The 23,123-nt window shown below is 33.9% G+C and overlaps 1 protein-coding gene across 1 annotated transcript; it reads right to left on the reverse strand.

Moving 5' to 3' along the window:
* Positions 1-16,147: 16,147 nt before the first annotated feature.
* LOC149418215 (uncharacterized) lies at positions 16,148-22,378 on the reverse strand. Its single transcript, XM_089639389.1, has 8 exons — positions 22,375-22,378; positions 21,999-22,129; positions 21,758-21,885; positions 20,963-21,141; positions 20,621-20,859; positions 20,367-20,508; positions 20,107-20,240; positions 16,148-19,740 (listed from the first exon to the last, which is right to left on the reverse strand). The coding sequence occupies exons 1-8, from the start codon at positions 22,376-22,378 to the stop codon at positions 19,390-19,392; spliced, it is 1,308 nt and encodes a 435-aa protein (XP_089495515.1). The 3' UTR covers positions 16,148-19,389.
* Between the last annotated feature and the right edge of the window lie 745 nt (positions 22,379-23,123).

Genomic DNA, 23,123 nt, shown 5'->3' on the forward strand with positions numbered 1-23,123 from the left:
GAGCTCTGCAGCGTTTGCTTTGACCAGTGGAACATCTCCATCTTTCTCCAGCTTTTCTAGTTAACTTTTCGTAACTGTACGTATACTTATTCAACAAGAGGAGCTGTTTCCCACTCCTCGAAGGAACGTATACAGCTGAAAGAGAAACATGAGCATTAATAATTATCATCAACACATTTGCTTCCAAGAGCTTTTGTTACCATTAAAATGACATAATTGGTCCGCCTATGGGAGTGATTGCAGCTGAAGCGGTTAACGAGTAAGAAGGCAGGCAAAACTAAAGTAGCATTCAGAGATTTACAGAAATATGAATCCTATTAATTTACAAATGAATTATACCAAGCCGGGTTTCAAATCCGCGACATCCAGGAAAATTAATTAAAGGTTAACTTTCATAGATGGCGTTAATTAATTTTTTTATGAAAATAAAGTTTTTGCAAGTTATGCTTTAAAATATTAAAACTAATTATTTGTTTGCGCTCTTGCATACGCAATATGAATTTTAATAAAAAGTTTTATCCGTACAAAAACTCAATTCCAAGAAAGGCATACAAATACAATACAATATTTTATTTGTATGACTTGATCTTGAAAGAATTGTGTTTTTGTTTTCACACTTCATGTATACGGGAGCAAACAAATGGTTCGTCTTAATATTTTAGGGCTTAACTTGCAAAAAATGTATTTTCATTAAATAATTTAATTAACACCATCAATGAATGCGTAGATTTTAACGTACGTTATGTTAAGCTTTAAGTACTATATTTTGCTTCTAACCACATAAAATAGAAAGGTGTATTAAGTTTAATTATTTCAGTTTATATTTAGTTTAATTACGGTTAATTTCAATGATTAAGGATATCTAACGGTTGACCAGGTTAAAAAATAAATACAAAACATTACTTTGTTTCAATAGAAACTTTAATGTTTACAAAGATTTTTACATAGATACGAGTAAAACAAGCCACACAAGCTCGTTCTTTAAAAACATTTTTTTTATAGCATTAATTTTACCCATAGCTGTTGTTTATAAATAGACGAAATGGTGAAATATATATATATATATATCAGTACCCGAATATAAATAAATAAAAAATTAAGTAATTTTTTTAAAGGAATATTTCGGTTTCTAAAAAAAACGAATATCGACCATTTGTAAAACGACCAGCTCATGAATTGAAGAATTTTGTATCAAAAATGGGAATTGATGATGGAAAAGAGGGTCAGAAAGCAATAATGATATAAAGGGATCAAATTTGCAATATGCGTAACCAAATACGCGATGTGTGCATAATCCGATGTATTTTTTTTTAAATGTACATATTTGTGATTTATAATAATAATAATTTTTTTATTAAAGGTTAAATTATGTTTTTATGCACAAATATAAAATTGGTTGTTTTCAGGTGGAAAAAAATCAAATAGCAAAAATTGTTGAGTGAAACACTAGTATTTATTGATTTATTTGGGGGGTTAAAAATAAGCTAACGTAGCACAGTGGTTCCGTGCACCTGACCGAAAGTCAGAAGGTGCGGGTTCAATTCCCGTCAGCGGCATTTATTTTTCTCGAAAGATTTTTTTCTTATATGGCTTAAAATATTTTTTATAATAATTATGTTTTAATGTGTTCCGATGTGACAACGTTAGTTTAGAAAGTATATGGTTGGTGTGTGAAAATTTAATAAACTGTTTCTTATAAAAAAATTAAAAATAATTGATGTACGTAATGTTAATGAGTTTTAAATGCACAGTAAGACACTATTTGTATGGTTCTGTATATTTTATGCCTAAACATTTATTATAAATAATACGTCCCTACATTTTAATGCTGCGTCACGTTCATTGGTTAAATGCATTGTACCTACACGGTATCCAGAATCACGCAGGACAGGTAGATCAATATCATGTTTGAAAATTTGATAAAAAATTGGTCGCTCTAGGGTTAATTATAATGTATCAAAGCGTGGATCCGGTTCCAAGAGTATTTTTAACCATTTAGTTGTAAAAAAATAATGATTGAATTACTCAGATCGAAAACAAGAGTTAATTTGAAATATATTCACCAGTTTCCCGATTGTACTACGGTTTCCTGACACCGTGTATAGTTTTATAATTATTAATTGATTAACATTTGGAAGCAATCTGTAAGCCGAAAGTTTAAGTAATATATTGACTGAAGTTAGTAATAGGATAAGGCTTGAAAATAAATATAAATATGTTCACACTTTATTGAAGTAATGTTATTTGGTGCAGTTATTAGTGTCTAGTTAAGATAGTTTTGAGATTTAGTCAAAGATGGCGATGTTTGCTGTTGGGTCCCGAATAGTTCCGATTGCACCCGAAGGGAAGCCCATTTATATGCCGGGAGCTCATTTGTATTTTTTTGCCACAGCAGAATAACTCATAGACTCAAACAGAACGGAGGTGTGTCCAGTAAGGCTTTTATTGTAATTATCTACGATAATAAACTTCTTGTAATCCTGAACGAACCAAGCAATTATTGAAGACTCTAGTACTTAATATATTCAATGCCGAGTGAGAATATTTATACTAGTAATCACAGACGTTAACCTACATTATGTATATATTCATTTGTATAGAGCCCTCGGGGTTATTTTTCACAAAACGGCTCTATACTAATCATCAAAACATTATTTATATTTAACGTATTCGCCGGACCTCGTCTTCACGTAATTTGGTGGATCGTGGTGGTGGGTTCCCTTCAATGATGTTATCTCTCCATTGTTCATGAATAGGTGAGCTATACAGCCCTTGTTTTGACCCGTGGAACATCTCCATCTTTCTCCAGCTTTTCTATTTACTTCGTAACTGTACGTATACTGGTTCAACAGGAGTAGCTTTTTCCCACTTCTCGAAGGAATAAACACAGCTGAAAAAAAAACCGTAATACATAATAATAATATCACATAGGACAGAGCAAATTGGATAAAATATACACTGAATAGGAAAACGGATTGAAATTAAAAATGGGTGGTAATATCAATTTGGGGGGCGGGTATGGGTACCGCCGGACCAGGAACCATTTAATGGATAACCAACACCTCTGTCATAGGTCAACCATTTAGCAGGGGTACCCGGGTTCATACGGTGAGGTTTGTCCGGGTCCTGATGACATATGCATCTGACCACCAACTGCGGGAGAGACAGGTTGAGGGAGACCTTTTGACCCCTCCAGGAGGACTCTTTCAGAACATCGCCTTGCACCGCAGCGGGAGAGATGGATTCAGGCCCGTCACTCCTGGATACACTAACCTACAGCTTCCTAATCATCCCTCATACCTTTTTTTGTTCCAAAAACTTCCTCCCCTTCCTTTCCTAAAAATACCCGTCACTCAGCATCCCTACAGATGATATAGGCTCTGAGGGAAACTATTTTCCTCAGAACGTCCTGTATATAGCTAATGTAAAAAATCATCTGTATGGGTCGCAGTATTCAAGTTTTGTGAAAGTTCTATTAAAGTTCTGTTATTATTAACATCTGGTCAATAATGAATTTTAAACTAAACTTGAATAGAACTTTCACAAAACTGAATATTTTAACTTTGAAATTTGATAAATAACTACAGTTGTGTGAAATCACGATTAATGGCGTTTAAAGCTAACGAAAACAAACAATTGTCACGTTCATTTTAATAAGCCGGGTTTCAAATACGGGACATAAATATATATGAGAGAGCGAATGAACGAAAATGGATTTTCATACGATCTTTTTAGATTATGAAAGTATGCCGCTTTGCCACATAGTTCGCCACTGGACGGTATTATCAATTTCTAAGAATATGAAAATCTAAGGGATGCGTAGAAGGGAAGGGTTAAAACATGAACATTACTTTTAGTATAATATTTTTTTAATACTGTATATGTGTAAACACATCACATTTATCTATAAATAAAGTAAAAGTAAAACTTCAAATTCACGAGATTATTTTTTACAACAAGAATAAAACAAGTCATATTAAAATAGAATTCTATCATTAATTAAAGGTTTCAAAAATAGAATAAAAATATTTCTAAAATAAGAAGTTTTTACATAGATGAATCGAGAATCAAATACTCTCACTGTGAGAATGAATTCAATTCTTCAAATTTCAAAGTTAATTTTCAAGTTTTGCGAAAGATTTTTTTAAGTTATTTTTACTTCAGTTCTGTTCAGCAACTAGCCTATAATGATATAATAACAGAACTTGAAAAGGACTTTCACAGAACACTGAACGTTGAAATTTGATAAATTTTTCAAATTCTCCGTATGAATGAAAACTATGTAGTTTGCATTGTACCTACAAAATAATATCAAAAAAGTATTATCAATAGGTGTGACTAATCGTAGATTAAGACGAGACAAAACCCTAAAATAAACGCAGAACTTAAAAAGAACTTAAACGCAGAACGTGAGTGTAGCAGCCGTACATAAAAATATGCGATGCGATGCCCGTGTATTAGACAGACCTGCGGTTAAATTTACCCCATCAAATCTCTAAAATAAGGTGGGAATCTTAACGACAAAAGTGATGAACTCGGGTAAAAACAATAATCGTCGCACGGCCCGGAGTAATGGATGGACTCACGGTCGACTTTGCCCTATCAGTCATAGAAAATCAATCATTTCGTGGGGTTTAATTTAATTATTCATGATGAACGTATTACTAAAATATTCAATGTTTCTAGAGGGATCCCTCAGGAATTAATTATTCATCGTCTAGAAAAATAAAATCTGGTGCTTACCGTTAATTTTATAGTTGAAAAACGTTTAACAAAATTTTCAAACCGGTTTACATAAAATATTTTAATGGTAAGGTCCTGTTTTTTATTAATATAAAATATACATAACTTTCATCCCTGTAAAAAACATTTGAGATTTTAGTAATACGTTCATCATAAATAATTTAAACGTGAGCGTTTAGGAAAGTCCCGTTATTAGAGTCTTACGACGCCTTCACATTTTGATGTAATCCCCTGAAGGCAGCTGCATGTACTTTGGCGGTTCGTGGTCGTGTGTGCCTACGATTGAAGATATCGTATCATTTTTGATGAAGAGATGAGCTTTGCAGGCTATTTTTTGACCAGTTGAACACCTCCACCTTTCTCCGGAAAGTCCGTGGAGCTGGTAGCTGTACGTGTACCTGTTCAGCATAAGGAGTTTTTTACCGCTCCTGGAAGGTATAAAGATAGCTGCAAACAAAAATGTGGAATTAATAAATAAAAATATAAATAACAAAGCAAGATGTTTATAAACATATCATATGAAACACGAATCCCATGTTTGTAACATTATTCTGCAATACATACACAACCAACTATCAGACACACTCACTAACCAGTAGGATGCAAGATCTGGGCAACAAGTTTGAAGGTACTGTTGATATATTTAGTGACTCCATTTATAGAAACAAGCGTAATCTATACCAGCACTGGTGACTCCTACAAATTATAGTAGGTAATGTACTTTCAGTGATTTGTCTCATATGTGGTACTGTTCTGGTTCCTACTTTATTTATTGTTACTGTTACATGTTTTACTAAAGTTGTTTTATATTTAGTTTATCAGTTTAAGGTTATTTAATGTTTTAAAAACTATGTGAGTAATTTTAGATAGCTCATTATGTTATATTTTGTTCTTACAATCCATGTATAAGCCCAGCTGGGCGTAAAACCAAATACAATAAAATTAAAAATTTGCAACAATCTGGCAAACTAAAAACCTTCGCCATAATATTTAATATTTGGCTAATTTATATAGCGCCGCCGCGGCGCACAGAATCGTATTTGCACGATATATATATAAACGGCGCGCCGTTTACGTGAGAAATCACCTCAAGGGCGCCGGCAAAACCAATTTAATGGGAAAGCGTGTATCAGCAAGATTTGAAGAATAATATCGGGAAGGATGCCCATTTTCTCTTTCGTGCTCCAGAAAATAGTGCTACATACATCGAAAATAATTACCGTCGGCAATCTCCGTTGGGAAGAAAATATTAATTATTTTTAAATAAACACTTTTATTAAAGGTAATATTAAATACTTGCTAAACATTGTATGAAAAAAAAACATACAAACAAAACAAATACAGTATGAATAAATGGGTCGAAATCAGTTTCAGTTAAAAATTGGGCAAGAAAAGCTTAAATCTAACCTAACCTAACCTAACAGTTTTAGTAGGTTCATTTTGACATCTTGTCATGTACACTTGTGAATCGAAGCGCGTGCCTGAGCACGATTCTTGATAAATGGGAAAGGAACAAACTATTCGTGGTTCGGCTCGCAAGTGTACACGCAGAATTACACAAGAATCTTCTCTGGAGCCTTATAGCTCAGCTGGTCGGCTTTAAAATAATTAGATTTTTATTAAATACAAAAACCACTTAATATTTCCTGGCCCTCTCAATATTTTCTCAACGTGTTTGACCGAAGTAAATCAACTTATATTTTGATGTATTCGCCTGACGGCAACTTCAGATATTTCGGAGGGTCGTGGGAATGAGTGCCCCCAATAAAAGATACCGTGCCACTGTTTATAATGATATGTGCAGTGCAACCTCTACTTTGGTGAGTGGAGCACTTCCATCGCTCTCCAACTTTTCTCATTACTTCAAAACTGTATGTGTACTCATTCAACATGAGGAGCTTCTTGCCTCTTCTGGATGGTATGGAGATGACTGCAAATAGGATTCAAGCATTAATAATAGTCGAGGGGGCACGAATCACCAATAAAACTGTTGCTTTAATTAAGTCACATTGACCATAGCCAGAACAGTCTTGTATCAACCGTTGAAGGGAGGGATTTTATACGACAACATTCCGAATAAGGCCGGGAATAAATATCTGATTTTTTTACATGTCAGGTTGCAAATGAGTATTGACACCTAACTACTACTACAGTTCTGTTGTAGTAGTTAGGTGTCAATACTCACAAACAAGTTACAAACCATCTAGTACAAAGTAGTTCTGCTGTGATAATAGCAGAAACAATGGTTAACCATTCATTTGAAATAAATACAGGTTTAAAAATTGTACACACTAACGTTAGTGGTTTTCACTCATATCTTTTAGAAATTTTAGAAATTAGGAAAAATGTCAATAGAAATTTAAATATTATTAATAATCAAATTAATTTTGTGAATAACCCTATCCTAAACATATTCCCATTGTAATTTTTTGTCTTTGATCTTCTAAGCTCCTCCCCTTTCCACCTCTCTCCCCCCCCCATACTTTCATTTCTACCCACGCCTTTTTCTATACTTGATAATTAGTTTTAGTACAATTTATGTCCTGATGAAGAGAATATCGTTTTCGAAACATGTCAATTATTAAAAAATAAAGATTATCGTGGTAAAAACAAAGTGTTTTAATTTATTTCATTAATAAAATGGTGCCACAAAGTGAATTTGCAAAATTTGAAGAAGTGAAATATCTATTAATAAATGGAATAAAAATACTTCTATAGTTCTATCAAAACAACCAAAAATACATAAACATACTGTTGGGGGCGGAAAAGCACCGTCGCACCGCGGAATGCAATAGGAATGGAAACTTCGGATATGCCGACTTACCTTTTGTCTATTCTTCCGCGTTTTCTCTCTTTTGCGCTGGTTCATACACAATACACGATTTTTTTACCAAAATGCGCGAGCTCACAATGGCTTTTCAAGTTTCGACACGGTCGAAAAAGGGGGCTCCGTAATCTAACTGACACTGAACTGAAGTTACACTAAGTCGGTATAGGAAAGGTAGGAATTGGGTCGGTGGGCAACAATAATATTCATAAAGGAGATCAAAAGGAAAGGTGTAGGTAATACGATGCTAGGTACCAAAAATATATTAATTAAAAAAATATATTTTAAAAAAATATATAAACCATCTCAATAGGCTGAGCATCTTCCAAAGTGGCAGAAATTTAATAGTATTTTAATATTTTAGAGGAAATGAAGATAAATTTTAAAAAATAAAAGAAAGAAACATAAATGAGCGAATTAACATTTATTTGATTTTTTTCTATGAGGAACTTTTAAGAACCAACTTAATAATTAGCAATAATAATTCAAGTAATAACAATTTGTCGAAGAAAGCAAAACACTTTGTGGCTTGACTTTGTATAAATTAAAAAAATACTTATACTATTTTATATTCCCATTGTCCTGAAGAAGGTTGAGTGCAACCGAAACCAGTCGACCTATATAAATCAATAAAGTGGTTTAAAACAAAGTAAAAAAAAATCATTTAATAACAATTTGCTTAATTGCAATGAAATTAAGCTCTCTTGCACAAACTTTCTTTTGAAGTATGTTATTAGTCTTTTACATTGACCCATTCTATCAACAAAAGCGATGAAACAAAAAATAAATATTCATATTTTGACGTACTGGCCTGACGCCAGCTTTAAATAATTTGGTGGAACATGGTTATGGCTGACATTTGTTGTAGATATTATATCGTTTATCGTAATGATGTGTGCAGAGCACCCTTTATTGTGGTGAGTTGAGCACCTCCATCTCTCTCCGGCTTTTCCCATTCTTTCAAAACTATATGTATACTTATGCAACATTAGCAGTTTTTTTCCGCGCTTGGAAGGTATAAAGACAGCTGGAAATTAAATACAAGCATTAATAAAAGTTATTTTCATTACATTGGTGTGTTATTAGTCTCCCTTGAAAACGTACGACATGGTTATAATTGGAAACTAGTCCTTAAGGGTTAAAATCGCCAAATCATGAGAAATGTTTTTTTTTTGGTTTTTTAGAATGTTGCATTCGGAGCTCGAGGTCGGAAAATTGGATTATTCATTCGGCCAACTTGATAAACAACTCAAAAAAAATCAGAACTGATGTACGTGGGTGCTGGACTACAGGACTGACCCCATAAAAAGAATATTGGCGCCTACGTATGATTATGTCAAACGCTAGACACTAGAAAAATGAATGAAAATAACATTTTTGAATTTTTTCTTTATTATTCCGTGTATGCAATATAATCGAGCGTTAACAAAATAAAGATTACAATTTTATTTTTTTAAACATATTTTAATGTGATAATTAGACTAACTAAACTAATTATGTGTAATTAAAGGCGGGTTATTTTATTCCGAAAAACACAAAAAAAATTATTTAACACAGAATGATGCGACTTTGGACAGGCCGACTGTCTCCGGCCATGTGCCTATCTTCATAAATCACCCTTAAGAAGAAAGGGTTAGAGGTGTGTCGTTGTCATCAGTTGGATGCAAGTGTTTGTGGCAAGATGTTTGTGTGTTGTTAATTTATGGTCATTCTTTATAAGTTTTTTATAAGAGACTTTTTATAGGCGTTGTGTATAAATTACTGTAATGGTCAGTATATTTACTATTTCAAATTAATAATTGATTATTTGTGAAAACTTTTAGATAAATTTGACATAATATATATAATTTTAGAGAAACACATTTTTTGAATTTTTTAAAATAATCGCAATTTATAGCGTGACTTTGGACATGACACGAAATAAGGGGAGGCCCTATCAATGTTATTCTTCAGAAAATTTAGAAAAGGCCGTGTCTGAGGTACGAAATTAACATTAGAGGTGCAAGAGAAAATAATCTGTACCTAAACGGATAATACAGGATCAACAATGAATCGAATGAAAGACGAGAAATATGGGAGTACTGCCAAATAGTGATTTTCCGAGGATGCTTGAGCTCTTTAGAGTCAATAGACTCTAGGATAAGTTGTTTCATTTAATTTGAACAATTCATCAAATTTCAACGTTTATTTTCGGGTTCTGTGAATGTCCTATTCAAGTTCTGTTTTTATATCATTATAGGTCAGTTTCTTGCCAGAACTGAAATTAAAACAGAACTATTCAATAACTTTTACAGAACTTGAAAATTAACTTCGATATTTGAAGATTTGTTCAAATTCTCTGAAACAACCCGTCCTAAGACACCCGGAAATTTTGGCAGCATCTTTTAACAGCACCAGTAATTTCTCTTTTTGATCAAAGATTTCTTCGTAAAATTCCTCACAGAGAAGGAGACAACTCTGAAGCGAGTGGCATAGACCAATATTGAACAGAGACCTTCATATCTCTATTGGATGATGCTAGATCAACCAAGTCTAGTACAATGGCTAGGAAAAGGATTGATTGAATTAAAAACGTGTTTTAAATATCAACATTGAACAAAGTATTATTTTATTAAATTAAAAGCATAAATATGGAAGGCCAGTTGTCTGAACTCATGATATGAGATGTTTAGTAGGGTTTACAAAGCTTATCGGAGACACCTCTCGACGTGGTGACTCGGTGACAATCATTTCTCCATTGAGTTGGGTCGTTTTGTTAAAAAAATAACTTATTAAATTAGCATTTTATTATCTGTATTTTAAAGTGTATTATATTTACGTAAATATATTAAATAAAAATAACAATTATACTCCTTAAAAAGTAGTTTAGATATATCGGTATACGATAAGATTAAAACAGATAATCACATCATTCTAGGGTACATTCTGACATACTCGCCTGACGACATCTTCATATAATTTGGCGGAAAATGGTTATGGTTTCCGTTGATAGCCGATATTTGATCATAATTCAAGATGATGTGTGCAGAGCACCCTTTATTGTGGTGAGTGGAGCATTTCCACTTTTGTCCAGCTCTTCTATTTGCTTCAAAGAAATATGTATACTTGTTCACCATCAGCAGCTTATTTCCGCGCTTAGAAGGTATAAAGACGACTGGAAGAGAATTCAAGCATTAATAAAAGTAAATAAAGACTTCACTGAGAAGTAATTTGTGTTGAGTGTGGACGTCGAACTGGCAAACGGTATAAGGTCAGTCTTGTCTTGTATCAACTGGTAATAGATTAATGTTGGGTTTTTTGCAACTGGCGACAGTTATTGGCCCTGTTAATATAAAGCGGATAGCGACATGGATAGCGAAATAAGACCGGTTATTGACCGAGTGCACAAATGTGTCGGTTTCCCGACCGAATGTAGCAACTGCAACCTCTGATAGCTAAGTCCTCGTCATTTTCCGGCAAGCAACAATGTAATGGAAGTAGGAGGAATTCGAGTATTTTCAGTTTGTAACTCGGGAATGTTGAACTTTCTTTAAGAAAGGATTGAAGTAGAATAAATGAAAGAAAGGAGAAATGGTAGCGGAAGATAAAAAGATGGAATCAAAGCGAATAGGATCGGGTAAGTGGAACTAAGCAGGACATGTTCATTGCTAATCCAACACCATCAGATGGCTTTCTTAGTTGGAGAAGAAATTGTCTAATGTCGACAAATGAGATGGATAGACAATTTAAAAATAACACCGCCGGATTCGGATGGTTATAAAAAAAGCTAAACACAAGAAAAATGAAGGAATAAGAAAAGAAAAATAACAATTGAAGATTTTCGTTTATTGTTAATAATATACTATGTTAGGCCACATATACGTGTAGTTTAAATATTTTGCAATATAATGTCATTGTTTACATAAAGCAATCGCTAAATGGTTAAGTTAAGCTAAGTGTTTATATTTTTACGTACTCGCCGGATGCCGTCTTTAAATAATGTGGTGAAGCGTGGTTATGGTTGCCCTTGATTATATTTACTGTATCTCTGTTCACAATGATATGTGCAGAACACCCTTTATTCTGATGAGTAGAGCATTTCCACCTTTCTCCGACTTTTCTCAATGCTTCAAAACAATACGTATACTTATTCACCAAGAGCAACTTCTTTCCGCGTCTCGAAGGTATAACGATGGCTGTAAATGGAATTCAAGTAAAAATAAAAAATTTTGAACTTTATTAAAAAAAAAAAATAAAGGAGAAGTACACTTTGGAGGTAGAATCGTACAGGTGTTAAAGATTAAGTGTTGTACATCGCTCCCTGCCTCTGTTTTATTTTTACTACAAAACTACGCACATACTGATTGAACATTAGGAACCTCTTTCTATTTCTCGAAGGAATGAAGACTTTAAAACTAAATTTGTTGGTATAACCTGCATTGGAAGTATTATAGCAGTTTATATTTTGCCAAAGTGTAATCTGTTTATGTTTACGTCACAAAGATCAAAGAAGTGATGACATAAGAAGTCATGCCTTTTGAAAATAAGGCCATCTTCCTGTTTGCAAGAAATCTGTCACTTCATGTTGTATCTCGTTCATACAATTAAATATTATAAAAAAATCTCCCAGAGAAAAACCAATATTTTGAAATATTTGGATTTTTCTTTACTTTCCATTTTCCCACACGTGCATAAGGCATTTAAAGAAAAATGTATTAAATTCACGCGGTAAAAGTCAATTAAAAATAATATGTACAAATAATCTAGATTTTTCTGATAAAATGAAAGTATATTCACAACATAACATTATTGATGAATTAAAACTGACGAAAAATAACTCAGATATTATTAAATATAATGAATTATACTAATTCAACGGTGAATTGGTCATTGTAATAGAAATTATTAAGAAAAGCATCATTGGAATCACACATCACACATCAAAACTGTCATTTTCCCGGGAGAGACATGCATATGGCGCATCCGGCACATGCACCAGTCAGCCAAATTGCACAGTATTTGTAAAATGTGTAACAAAAACACCGTTTAACGGTTTTGAAGAGATTTTTTATTAGAAAGGCAGAATGTGTTATTATCAAGTGAACCATATTGTTAATTACACAAAGTACAAGTTTTATGATAAATATTTTTTTTTTTTAAATCCAATACTTGGATGCGCAGTACAAAAAACATGCACACAAAATTCAACAAACAAATTTTAAAATCAATATTTAATCCAGTTATATTTTGATGTAGTTGCCTGTTGGTAGCTTTAGATAATTGTGAGGATTGTGAACGTGGGTGCCAATGATTGCAGTTATTGCATCGTCATCGTTTGTAATTATATAAGCTTTGCAGCCCTTATTGTGGGTGGAACATCTCCACCTCTTTCCAACCTTTCGCATTACGTCAAAACTATACGTATAGTTATTAACCATGATCAGATTTCTTCCACTTCTGGAAGGTATGAAAATAGCTGAAAAAATGCTAAAGTTAAAAACCTAAGTAATATTTTATCTATAATAATGCTTGTGGCTATGAGAAACAATTTTCTAAGGATTCTCTTAATTTAGGTTTGAAAATATCAACGGAGAATAGTATAAACGGAGGATATAAATGGTATATAATGGTATACCATTGATAACACCGTAGCTAAATGTATTTATTTTCCATGGTCTCCATAAAACGGAACAACTAGAAAAGGTTGCTAGGAAATAGAGCAAAGTAAAAGTATAAAAGGGTCATCGGGCATTTTTACCATTTTGTGTCATGTGTCAAGCTTTCTGTAAGTGACGTTGGTAAACTGTCAACGGTCAATGCAGCATCGTTAAGTAGTTGAGTCGCTCTGTTATAAGTTATTAGCGGCAGGAGCGCAGGAAGTATAGATTATATTTTTTTACTCATGACACGTTATCGATGTATTGTGTACTGATACAAGACATTGATAATAAAATATGAATGATAATACATAACACATAAATATAAAATAATACATAAAGCCATAGCAGGTTATAAGAATTTTCAATCTTATTGTTAAGTTTTCTATCTATTTACAAGTTACTTTATTAAATAAAGATATTTTTATATTATATAAAATAAATTTAAGTTTTCAATGCCAAATCTACGTACACAATGATTGGTAGCTTGATTGCTTTCTTTTGTACACAATTTAGTTCTTGAAATCTACAAGCTGTGTACTGGTACATTAACTGTAAATACAGTGCAATTGATAAAAGAGTGATCTGTATTTAGAAGGTAAATAAAGACAAACTTTTAAAGAAGAAATTTTAATATAATTCAAACGAAAGAAGAATGTTGATTCTAAAGAAACAGAAAGATCGGTTAACATAATATACCCAATGTAATATACATATTATATAGTAATAGTATGTACTCGTATAATACCAAGATTGTAAGAAACAAAATGCCCGCTCTGGCAAAAACGAAATATATATAAATGCATTAGCACCCATGTCAAAGCAAATCAAAGCGCAGTTTTAAACATTATGTCCATTCGAGTATAAAAACATACATACATTGCGTTATTAAACAAAATACTTAAAGTCATTCAGCCCAAAGTTAAATTCAATGTTAAGTTCAATCAAAAAGTCGTGGTCAAATAATAATTTGACTTGTTATGAAGCAATGCAAAATTATTTTTAAGGTTCGCTATTTTAATTCCGGTCTATAAGTATATTGATATTATGACACAACCACAGGATAAAGAAAATAAGAAATGAGATGTAGGCATGTTTTGTGATCCAAAAGTCAGACCGATCGGTAATTTAGATACTTTGTTGTTTCGTACGTCAGCAAAAGGAAATATTGTTTAGAGAGACAGAGCGCGTGTGCAGATTGTCAGTGGCCACATCGGTTTCCACCCAGGAAGACATTATCAATTCAGTGCTCACGACCAAACTGAAATCAACCTATACTCTGACGTAGGTGCCCGACGGCATCTTCATGTAATGCGGTGGATCGTGGTTATGAGTGTCTTCAATTGCAGAAATTGCATTGTTTCTTCTGATGATATAAGCCCTGCATCCTTTGCAATGATGGGTACAGCATCTCCATCTTTCTTCCTGACTTCTTTTTACTTCAAAACTATATGTGTACTTGTTCAACATTATGAGAACACCCTTCCCGCGTCTAGAAGGTATAAAGATAGCTGAAAAATTATTAGAAGCGTTCGTTATAAATTAAAACTAAATTTGTGAAATTAAACATGTCCACAAGGGCGAGTGGAACAAACCAAGTGACGATATACAGTTACCTTGAATTGTAATATCACCAATTAGTGCGCGAAAATAAAAATCTGCTTACCAATTACCAGCTATTTTTATAAAGGCGCGCAAATTGCTGGCTGCGTAAAATAATTCGGGTAAACAAAAGTCCGGGCTTGTTTCCAAAATATAATATTTAGTTTAACACTTTTACATAGTGTGTAATTTTACCCGTCGCACTCAATTTTACCGTCGCTAAGCCAGGCGTTTTAAACATTCTAACTACGAACAAACATTCTGATCCTGCGTACACGGAGAGAAATAAAGTCTAACCTATTGCTAAAATAGCAAAAGGTTTTGCTGCTGGTGCAAACCAGAGCATGACCATTTGGACACACCAACCTTTTGCAGAATTAGCAAAACTCGTATTGCAAACAAGGTGCAATATGTATTGCAGCTTTAGCAAAACCTTTTGCACGTACTGCAAAATACGTATTGCAAATGTTACAGAATGGTTTGGTAGTTTAGCAAGACATATTGCACGTACTGCAAAATACGTATTGCTAATGTGACAGAGTGGTTTGGTAGTTTAGCAAGACATATTGCAAACCTTCAAATACTTTATTGTTAAAGACCAGCTAAACATTATGCAGCTCCTAAAGAACATTCTTTAAGACCTGCACAACATATTGCTACTCCTTTATCTCGTCCATGGATGCTGTACAGAAAACACTTTGTTAAAATTTTAGGTAGAAAATTTTAATACATTTATGTACAGGTCAACATTACAATTACAACAATGGCAAAATTATAACAGCTTGGCTCATCAAGACAATTAAGGATTAATATTTATTGAGATACAACAAGAAACATCTGCTAAAATGTAGTAAAATATGGACTCTGACTGAATTCTGAATGGGTATTGCATGTATTATTAGTAAAACAGATTTATTTTTTTATTTTTTTTTTAAGAAAATCTACAGGTATTATTACATATATAAATACAAACATGATAAAAAATACAAATAAAACCCAATTACATATCTTCCTGTAAACACAAAATTTTAACAAAAAAGGATGGGTCCAATACCCCTTGGAAAATATTTACAAAAAATGCAAATTATGAATGTAAAAATAAAAAAATAAAATAAAAATAGCCAAAGATGTATGAGCATCAATGAAGCAAACCATATAATGTAAATAATTTTCTACATACATAAATAATAAATTTTAAAACACAATATTATTTTGAAGAACCTTACTACAAAACACAAACAGCAATAATCACTAATACATACCTACAACTGAACAAATTTAATAATGTCTATAAAATGAAAGGAAAGCAACTGGATATTTATTTATTTATTTACGCCTTAGTGGGCTTTTACAAAAGTAGATACATAAGTAATACAGTTGTGTTAACAAATACAAAGTATACAATATATAATGATTTAAGATTAAATTACAGCAAATTAAATTTATGGGTATGGAAGCGAAAAATATATAAAGAAATATATATTAAAAAAAAAATTAAATAAAATAAAATAAAAAGTGTGTTCACTACGGAGTCGTTAAATCATACATTTTGATGACAGATAACGTCAGAGTCTAACTGAGGTACTACTCAGTATAATTACACTTTAATACTACAATGTATTAATGAATTAAACTGCATGCTTTTATAATGTAGAAGATTTAAAGTTATTCTCATTTGGGTTTAGTTAACATTTTTAAACAAAGTACCTAGTAAAAATATTTTGTGAGATAAATTCTGTTAATGTGACTATATGAATCTATAGTCACTCAAAGCGTTGGTTAATTTTTAAACGGCGTGACGTAACGGCACATAGTGATTTCCATTTGGTGTACATACTAAAAAGTTTGGCATAGGTGATACCAAATCCTTTCATCTGTGACAAGCAATAATATTTGTTTCAGATATCTCAATCGCCTGTACATGCTCGTCAAACCGATAGTCAATAATAAAGAGCAAAGGAAAACTACAACTTGAGTATTATCAATAATTATTTCTAAAATTATTCCAAATGACGGCAGGTCATCTTGGATCTCCAAAATTAAAACCATTTTTGGTTTATACAAAGTTCCCATTATGTTGACCCAATTAGCATGATAGTTATAACCGTAAAATGATTTAGGAAAGGAATGAACAAACTCATTGTATTTAGCATGACAATTGATATTTAAGGATTTTCCAGGTCCTACTTCAATATCTTTTACTAGACCGATATTGTGTAAAAACCGGTGGTTGAGCTTCAGTTGATGTTTCAAGGCAAGTGTGTATGGAATGTTTACACGTGATGCTGTTACGTACGCAGTGAGCTTCGATTGGCGGTGTTTGGATTCAAAGCGCATAGACGAGGTTAACGCAATAGGCCCTACCAATTCCAAAATACGTGCATAATGAACTAGATGGTGCACTTTAGGAGGTAGATGCCCCTTGGAGATTTCTAAATACAATTCATGATTTATAATAAAAACACATAAATTTGTTTTTGACCACTATAGTTTTATTTTCACTCTACCGGTTTCGGAATATTGACACATAAATACAAAAATGTTAAGTGTTTGAGGGAGGGGTGGACAAAGTGGCAGGGGTAATTACGGGAATTCCAGGAAGAACAGAGCGGTTAACTGGAAATATGTCTAGAATATGACTATAAGACAGATTAATTTGGTTATTTATTATACTGGAGTTATTATTGAGGGATTTTCTGATTTCAATTCATGATGTTCGGCAACTAAGGTACCTAAAAGCACAGAGCATCCCGGCTGAAGAACTTTTGCGGAAAGAATCGACACTATCTCCCTCAATAGAACATATAATGGCCACACGTTGTTGTCGCCAGGAACTAGATCTCCTATCATTAATCCGAAATACCGAACGAAACACAACATTTCAGATGCAGACATTTTAATGTGAGAATTTCTGATATTGTCCATGCTAATGAGAGGAGGCTTGTTGTTGCACTCAGTTAATCCATAATCAAAGTATTGGATTCTATCATTCAGCGCTTCAAGAGAAAACAGTTTCTCTTCAAGAACGAATATTCTTAAAATCAAGGCCATGTCATATTGACATACACCCTCGAATAAGTCGTGCATAATATCAACACAGTAGTTGTCGGTAGCATGAAAACTATCAATCTCATTCAAAACACACGGCGAATTTATACCAGTAGCCTTTGAATCTTCCAGGGTCCAATCAAAATTGTAATTCTCTACTGTCCGTAAAGAGTTTTCGTCTTCAACTAATTGGTGCCTCATAATGGACTTAGGGCACTTACAAAAACGACACGCATATTTTTCCGTAAACCCCTCCACAAATCCAAGCATACCGTGTATGCCCAAATTGTCACCCGTCACTAACACACTTCGTGTTGAGTATAGGACCCAAAACGAAGTAAATCTGCTTCTCTCCTTGGGGAGTAACGATTGTTATGCCTGTTTTCTCTAGGTAGTTCAGCTCATCGATTAGTATGCCAAAAATTTTCTTATATTTAAAATATTTTCTGTCATCACTGTGAAATAGTTGTGCAATGAATATGTTGTCTAGTGAAGATTGAAATTCGGGAGGTAAGCATGGTACCGTATAATAAACGGCACCCAACTTGTACACGCCGGCATGGGACCCTAGGGGGTTGCCTGTTTCATATTCATCAAAATACAAAAATATAGGGATCACAATATCCTCCGCTTGGAAGTTTAGTTTTTTTTTCCCCATAAGGGCCCTTGAACGAAGTTAACATAAATTCCTAAATCATTTGACACTGCATGCATGTACGAAGTAGTCAAAGTTAAGACATTGGGCATTTCAAAAAACTTTTTGAGAACTTTGCGCATGGGAATAAAACTGCCATTTATGAGAGTTTTTACAGCAAACCTACTTTTGTCGGGTAACATTCGGTGACCTAAAATATACTTTTCTGGTGGTATGTAAGTGCCAAGAAGTTTAAAATGCTCCAATCTCAAATATTCTGTAGATAAATGCTCAAAAGGATTGCTTAAATGGTTAAACATAATGTTGATGCTGTCAATATCAACATTTGACGCCCCAGCCCTATCAAGTCCTGTACAAACTGAATTTTTAAGTAATTCTAGTGGATTTCTCAACAGCTCCGTTGTATTGGTTATGATTGCCTGTACCTGAGTTCTAGCCAATGTGGATTCGTTATAAAGACCATAAATTAACACTACGACTCAACGAACTATAAAAGTCAATTGGTATTCCATTCTCTGCAGGTAATTGTTGAGTTTCTACTATGTTGGGAACGGGAGCCTCATGTCTGTTTTCATTTTCATACTCCGGGGTGTCCTCTTGGTCATACTCGCCATTGATAGGTGGAATATCTCCGGGGTTTGGATTGTTATTTGAGTGCCGCTCGACATGCTTACGAAAAGAATTTAGGGTTTTGAAACTCCGCGCACATGAATCCTCGACACATCTGTAATCCGTGCTAAATTCGTGAACGTTATGAATGGTGCAAAAGAAGTTTAAACGATGTGTGGATTGACTTACACATAAAACACGTAGGCATTATATTTACGAGTCATACTAAATAGTATTATAGATATAGATAGATATTATAGATATTATAGTTACACGTTCGGTACTGCAGATTGAACACCTTCTATATCAGCAATAAGTGCGTTTACTGCAGGACACGCTCTATCGTAAGTTGTACGTATTTTGTAAACGTACTGTTGCAGCCACAACCACACAGAGTTGGACTCAATTGGGTAACAAGCATGTAGGGCCTGGAAACATTTAAATGCTACATCTACGGCACGTACCGCCGAACTTAACTTGTACATAAGTTCGTGGTTGATGACTACGTAGAACGCTTTTTTGGTGTCACCAACAACGAGGACGAAAGGCTTAATTGTCTGCTTCCACTTCCTCATGTTGGCCATTTTTTGGTCGAGTTTGGATTGAAACTCGCCCATTGCCTGCAAACAAAGTAATAGAGGGTATTATTTTAGGAAAAAGGGAACTAGGATTAAAAGAATAAATTAGAACTCAGAGTATGTTGCTACAAATTGGAAGAAGGAATATTTTATACATAGGACCAATTTATGGGCAGAAAGGATTGCACTTGTAAATATTGTGGGAATGTAGGTTAGGATATATGCAATAAATGTGTATTTATATTTATAGAATGACTAGTTTCAAAACCTGTAAACCTATAAAGAATTTACAATAGGGCGTGTACTTGTACAATGAAACAAAAAAAAAATGAAATGAAATTTTGTTAAGACAAGTGTCTATTCTTTCCGGCCGTGTACCCGCAGATAGAAATTGTGTTTAAAACTCACGCGAATGTGAAGCAGGAAGCCCTCCTGCGACTCCAACTGGCTTGGCCGCCATGACGTCTTGGCCTTCGATTTTTTTAAAGAGAGGACAGGGAACATGTACGCCAAAAGTTTCAACGAGGTGATCTCGGTGCCCACTGTAACAAAATAAAACCGAAAATGATTTGCAATTCAAAATGTTTAGTTAAACTTTAATCTTTCAGCTAAAGCTGTAAAAATACTTTCATAGTAGGTATAATAGGTGTACTATAGTTACTACTTACAGTTGCTGTCAGCAAGGATTGCCTGAATCTGCTCGGACCTTTTCGATGAAGCTAACTTCAACACGGCTTCGGAAAGCTGCGGCCACCCTACAAGAAGCTTGTCCCCCTGCTTCGGGTACAAGTAATTAAAGTCGTCTTCAAGCTGAAATAAGTAAGATCGTGATTAGGCCCGTGTTGTAGATATTGTAATCTAGGTACGTCAAATTAGTTTTCATCAATTTCTGGAAACAATAATTTAATATACAGAATATTACCAAAGCGTATCCAAGTGGGGATTTTAGCGGCGGGTACTTGCTAAAGTACTCGGAGATTGTTCCAACCTCAGAAAGTCTTTCCTTTGAGGTATTCTTCCAATAGGCTTCGACTTTTCCCCAAGGCTCGCTTGAAACTTGGAGGAATCCAAGAAACTCTTTCACGTCATCGTCGCTGAACTCAGAAACAGCTATGTCAGCTGTCACTTCTGTTGCAGTTTTAGCTGCAGAAACAGAGGATGCTGTAACAGATATTGAAATAGGTATAAAAAATAACATTTCTTGTCCACAATTAGATTTTTGGGAAGGTAATGATTTACCTATGAACTATAGTTTTAAACTCACCCTCCTGCTTTTCTTGTTTTAAGGTTCGTTTTAGGCTGTGCACCTTGTTTACGAGCTTTCCTCTCGCAGCCAATTTTGGTGGCCCTTTGCAGTATGGTATGTAATATATTTCTTGTTGTTCGCATGGGAACAAGTGGCATATCTCCTTGATCCAGGCTAAATATTCGGTTTCCCCAATGCTGGAAATAAGTATACGAGTATAAATAACTATACATGTATATATTGGTAAACGATACAGCCAACATGTAGCGTTAAATGACCGAGCGTCGAACAAAGACAGCTGCAGATTATGGGGATGACTGCGTTTTTATAATTTTCTTTATAAAAACCGATCAACTGAAATTAACATTAAAATGATGGAATTTATGTTTTAAAAAAAATTATCATGATTGGTCAAATCTGGTAACCTGTACTACCTACTGGGCTGACAAAAAATCAAAACAACAGTGCATTAGAGTTGAATGGAGATGCTTCGTTTAGTCGATGATCTGCAATACTCAGATCGATATCTATACTTAAAATTGGATAGGTATAGAACTGTATTTGCTAGAGATCTATCATTTTCAGTTAATGCATGAAGCCATTAGGTATTACTTAACCATGCAGATATCTACCAGTTATATCTTAATTAACTTGAGAAATATCATTTCTGCAGTTATATCTGTTAACAGTTATAAAGTTAGTCGGTATCTATACATAGCAACAATGTGGCATCCGTAGACCAGGGTTCAAGTTCTCGACAAGCCAGACATTTTTGAAGGGAAATCAACATTTAAAAATCTGATGTGTGCTTACATTCGATTGTTGTCTGCGTGGAGAATGTGTGCCGCGATCGCGATGCACAGCTTTGACCTAGCCTTCGGACTCAGTGTCCTGTTGCTTATGCAGGCTGGGATAATCTTTCGACAGATGTTGGATAGTTCCTGAAATCAGTAGCAGCCGGTTTTATAGGGCAGTATAGATTCTGTAGGGTCTAATTGAGTTATTCACAGTGTGAATTTTGGCAGAGAGAAATATTGGATTATTTATTATTTACCTTTGCAATGCAGGTTGAGTCGTTGTCGCTTGATCGCTGACGCTTATGCGATGAGCTCAGGTCACAGATACCAGCAAATGTTGTATAAGCCTCCAAAACGTCCAAAACCTCATAGTCGTCTTTGCTTTGGTCTAGAATATAAACAAAAGAAAACAAATTGGATTAAAAATGTCACACAAAACTAAAACTTATGTAAGTAGGTAAGTAAGTGTGGTAGTATAGGTATAGTAATAACAAATAAAGTATGAAAAGTCTCACAATGGACTGCGCTGCAACCCACTCGCTACCTTTAGCGACCTTTACTTTTCTGCGCAGGGTCTGGTTATTTTAATGTGTATGACTAATGTCATAGATTATTCAAAGCATTCTCAAATACTCATGGTGCCAAAATATGGACACGTGGTTTGTCTCCAGATCGTCGAAATGATTCCTGGATTTCGTGTAAGTGCAAGTCTATCTCTTCTGACGCCAGTGGAAAAAACTAAAATATTAGAGAGCTGATAAAATGTTGGAAAATTCTCGAAGGTAAAATATCGTAGGGTATTTTGTAATGGTTTATTTTCGTTTGACGATTTTATAAAATGAACAGAATATATATTTTATATTTTGATGTAACCGCCTGAAGGTAACTTCATATAATTGGGTGGATTGTGATTATGTGTGCCTTTGATTGCAGAAACCATATTGTTGTTTACGAAAAGATGAGCATTGCATCCTTTACACTTGTGCGTGGAGCACCGCCACATCTCACCGGATTTTCTTTTTATTTGAAAACCGTATGTATATTTATTCAGCATTAGAAGCTGCTTTCCACTTCTAGAAGGTATGAAGATAGCTGCAAAGTAAATTCAATAATTAATTAAAGAACCAAATAAACAGGTGTATGAGACGAATCTACCCGATTCAAAAGCATTCGATTTTGAATTAGTAGTTGTTACACTCCTCTTAAGTGAACTCAGTTTGTATTGAGAGACGAGGATTTGGGAAGTGGATATGATGAGAAAAGACCTGAAGGACCTTGTTATTAAAAATATGGTATTAAGAAAGTGAAAATCCTTTTTTTAATTTAATACAATATGTATTTTTCACAATAAATTTTAAAATTAAAATAATTATCTTTACATG

This window comes from Hesperophylax consimilis, chromosome 14 (assembly GCF_061612785.1).
Source record: "Hesperophylax consimilis isolate HC1 chromosome 14, BYU_Hcon_1.0, whole genome shotgun sequence".
NCBI classification, from domain to species: Eukaryota; Metazoa; Arthropoda; class Insecta; order Trichoptera; family Limnephilidae; genus Hesperophylax; species Hesperophylax consimilis.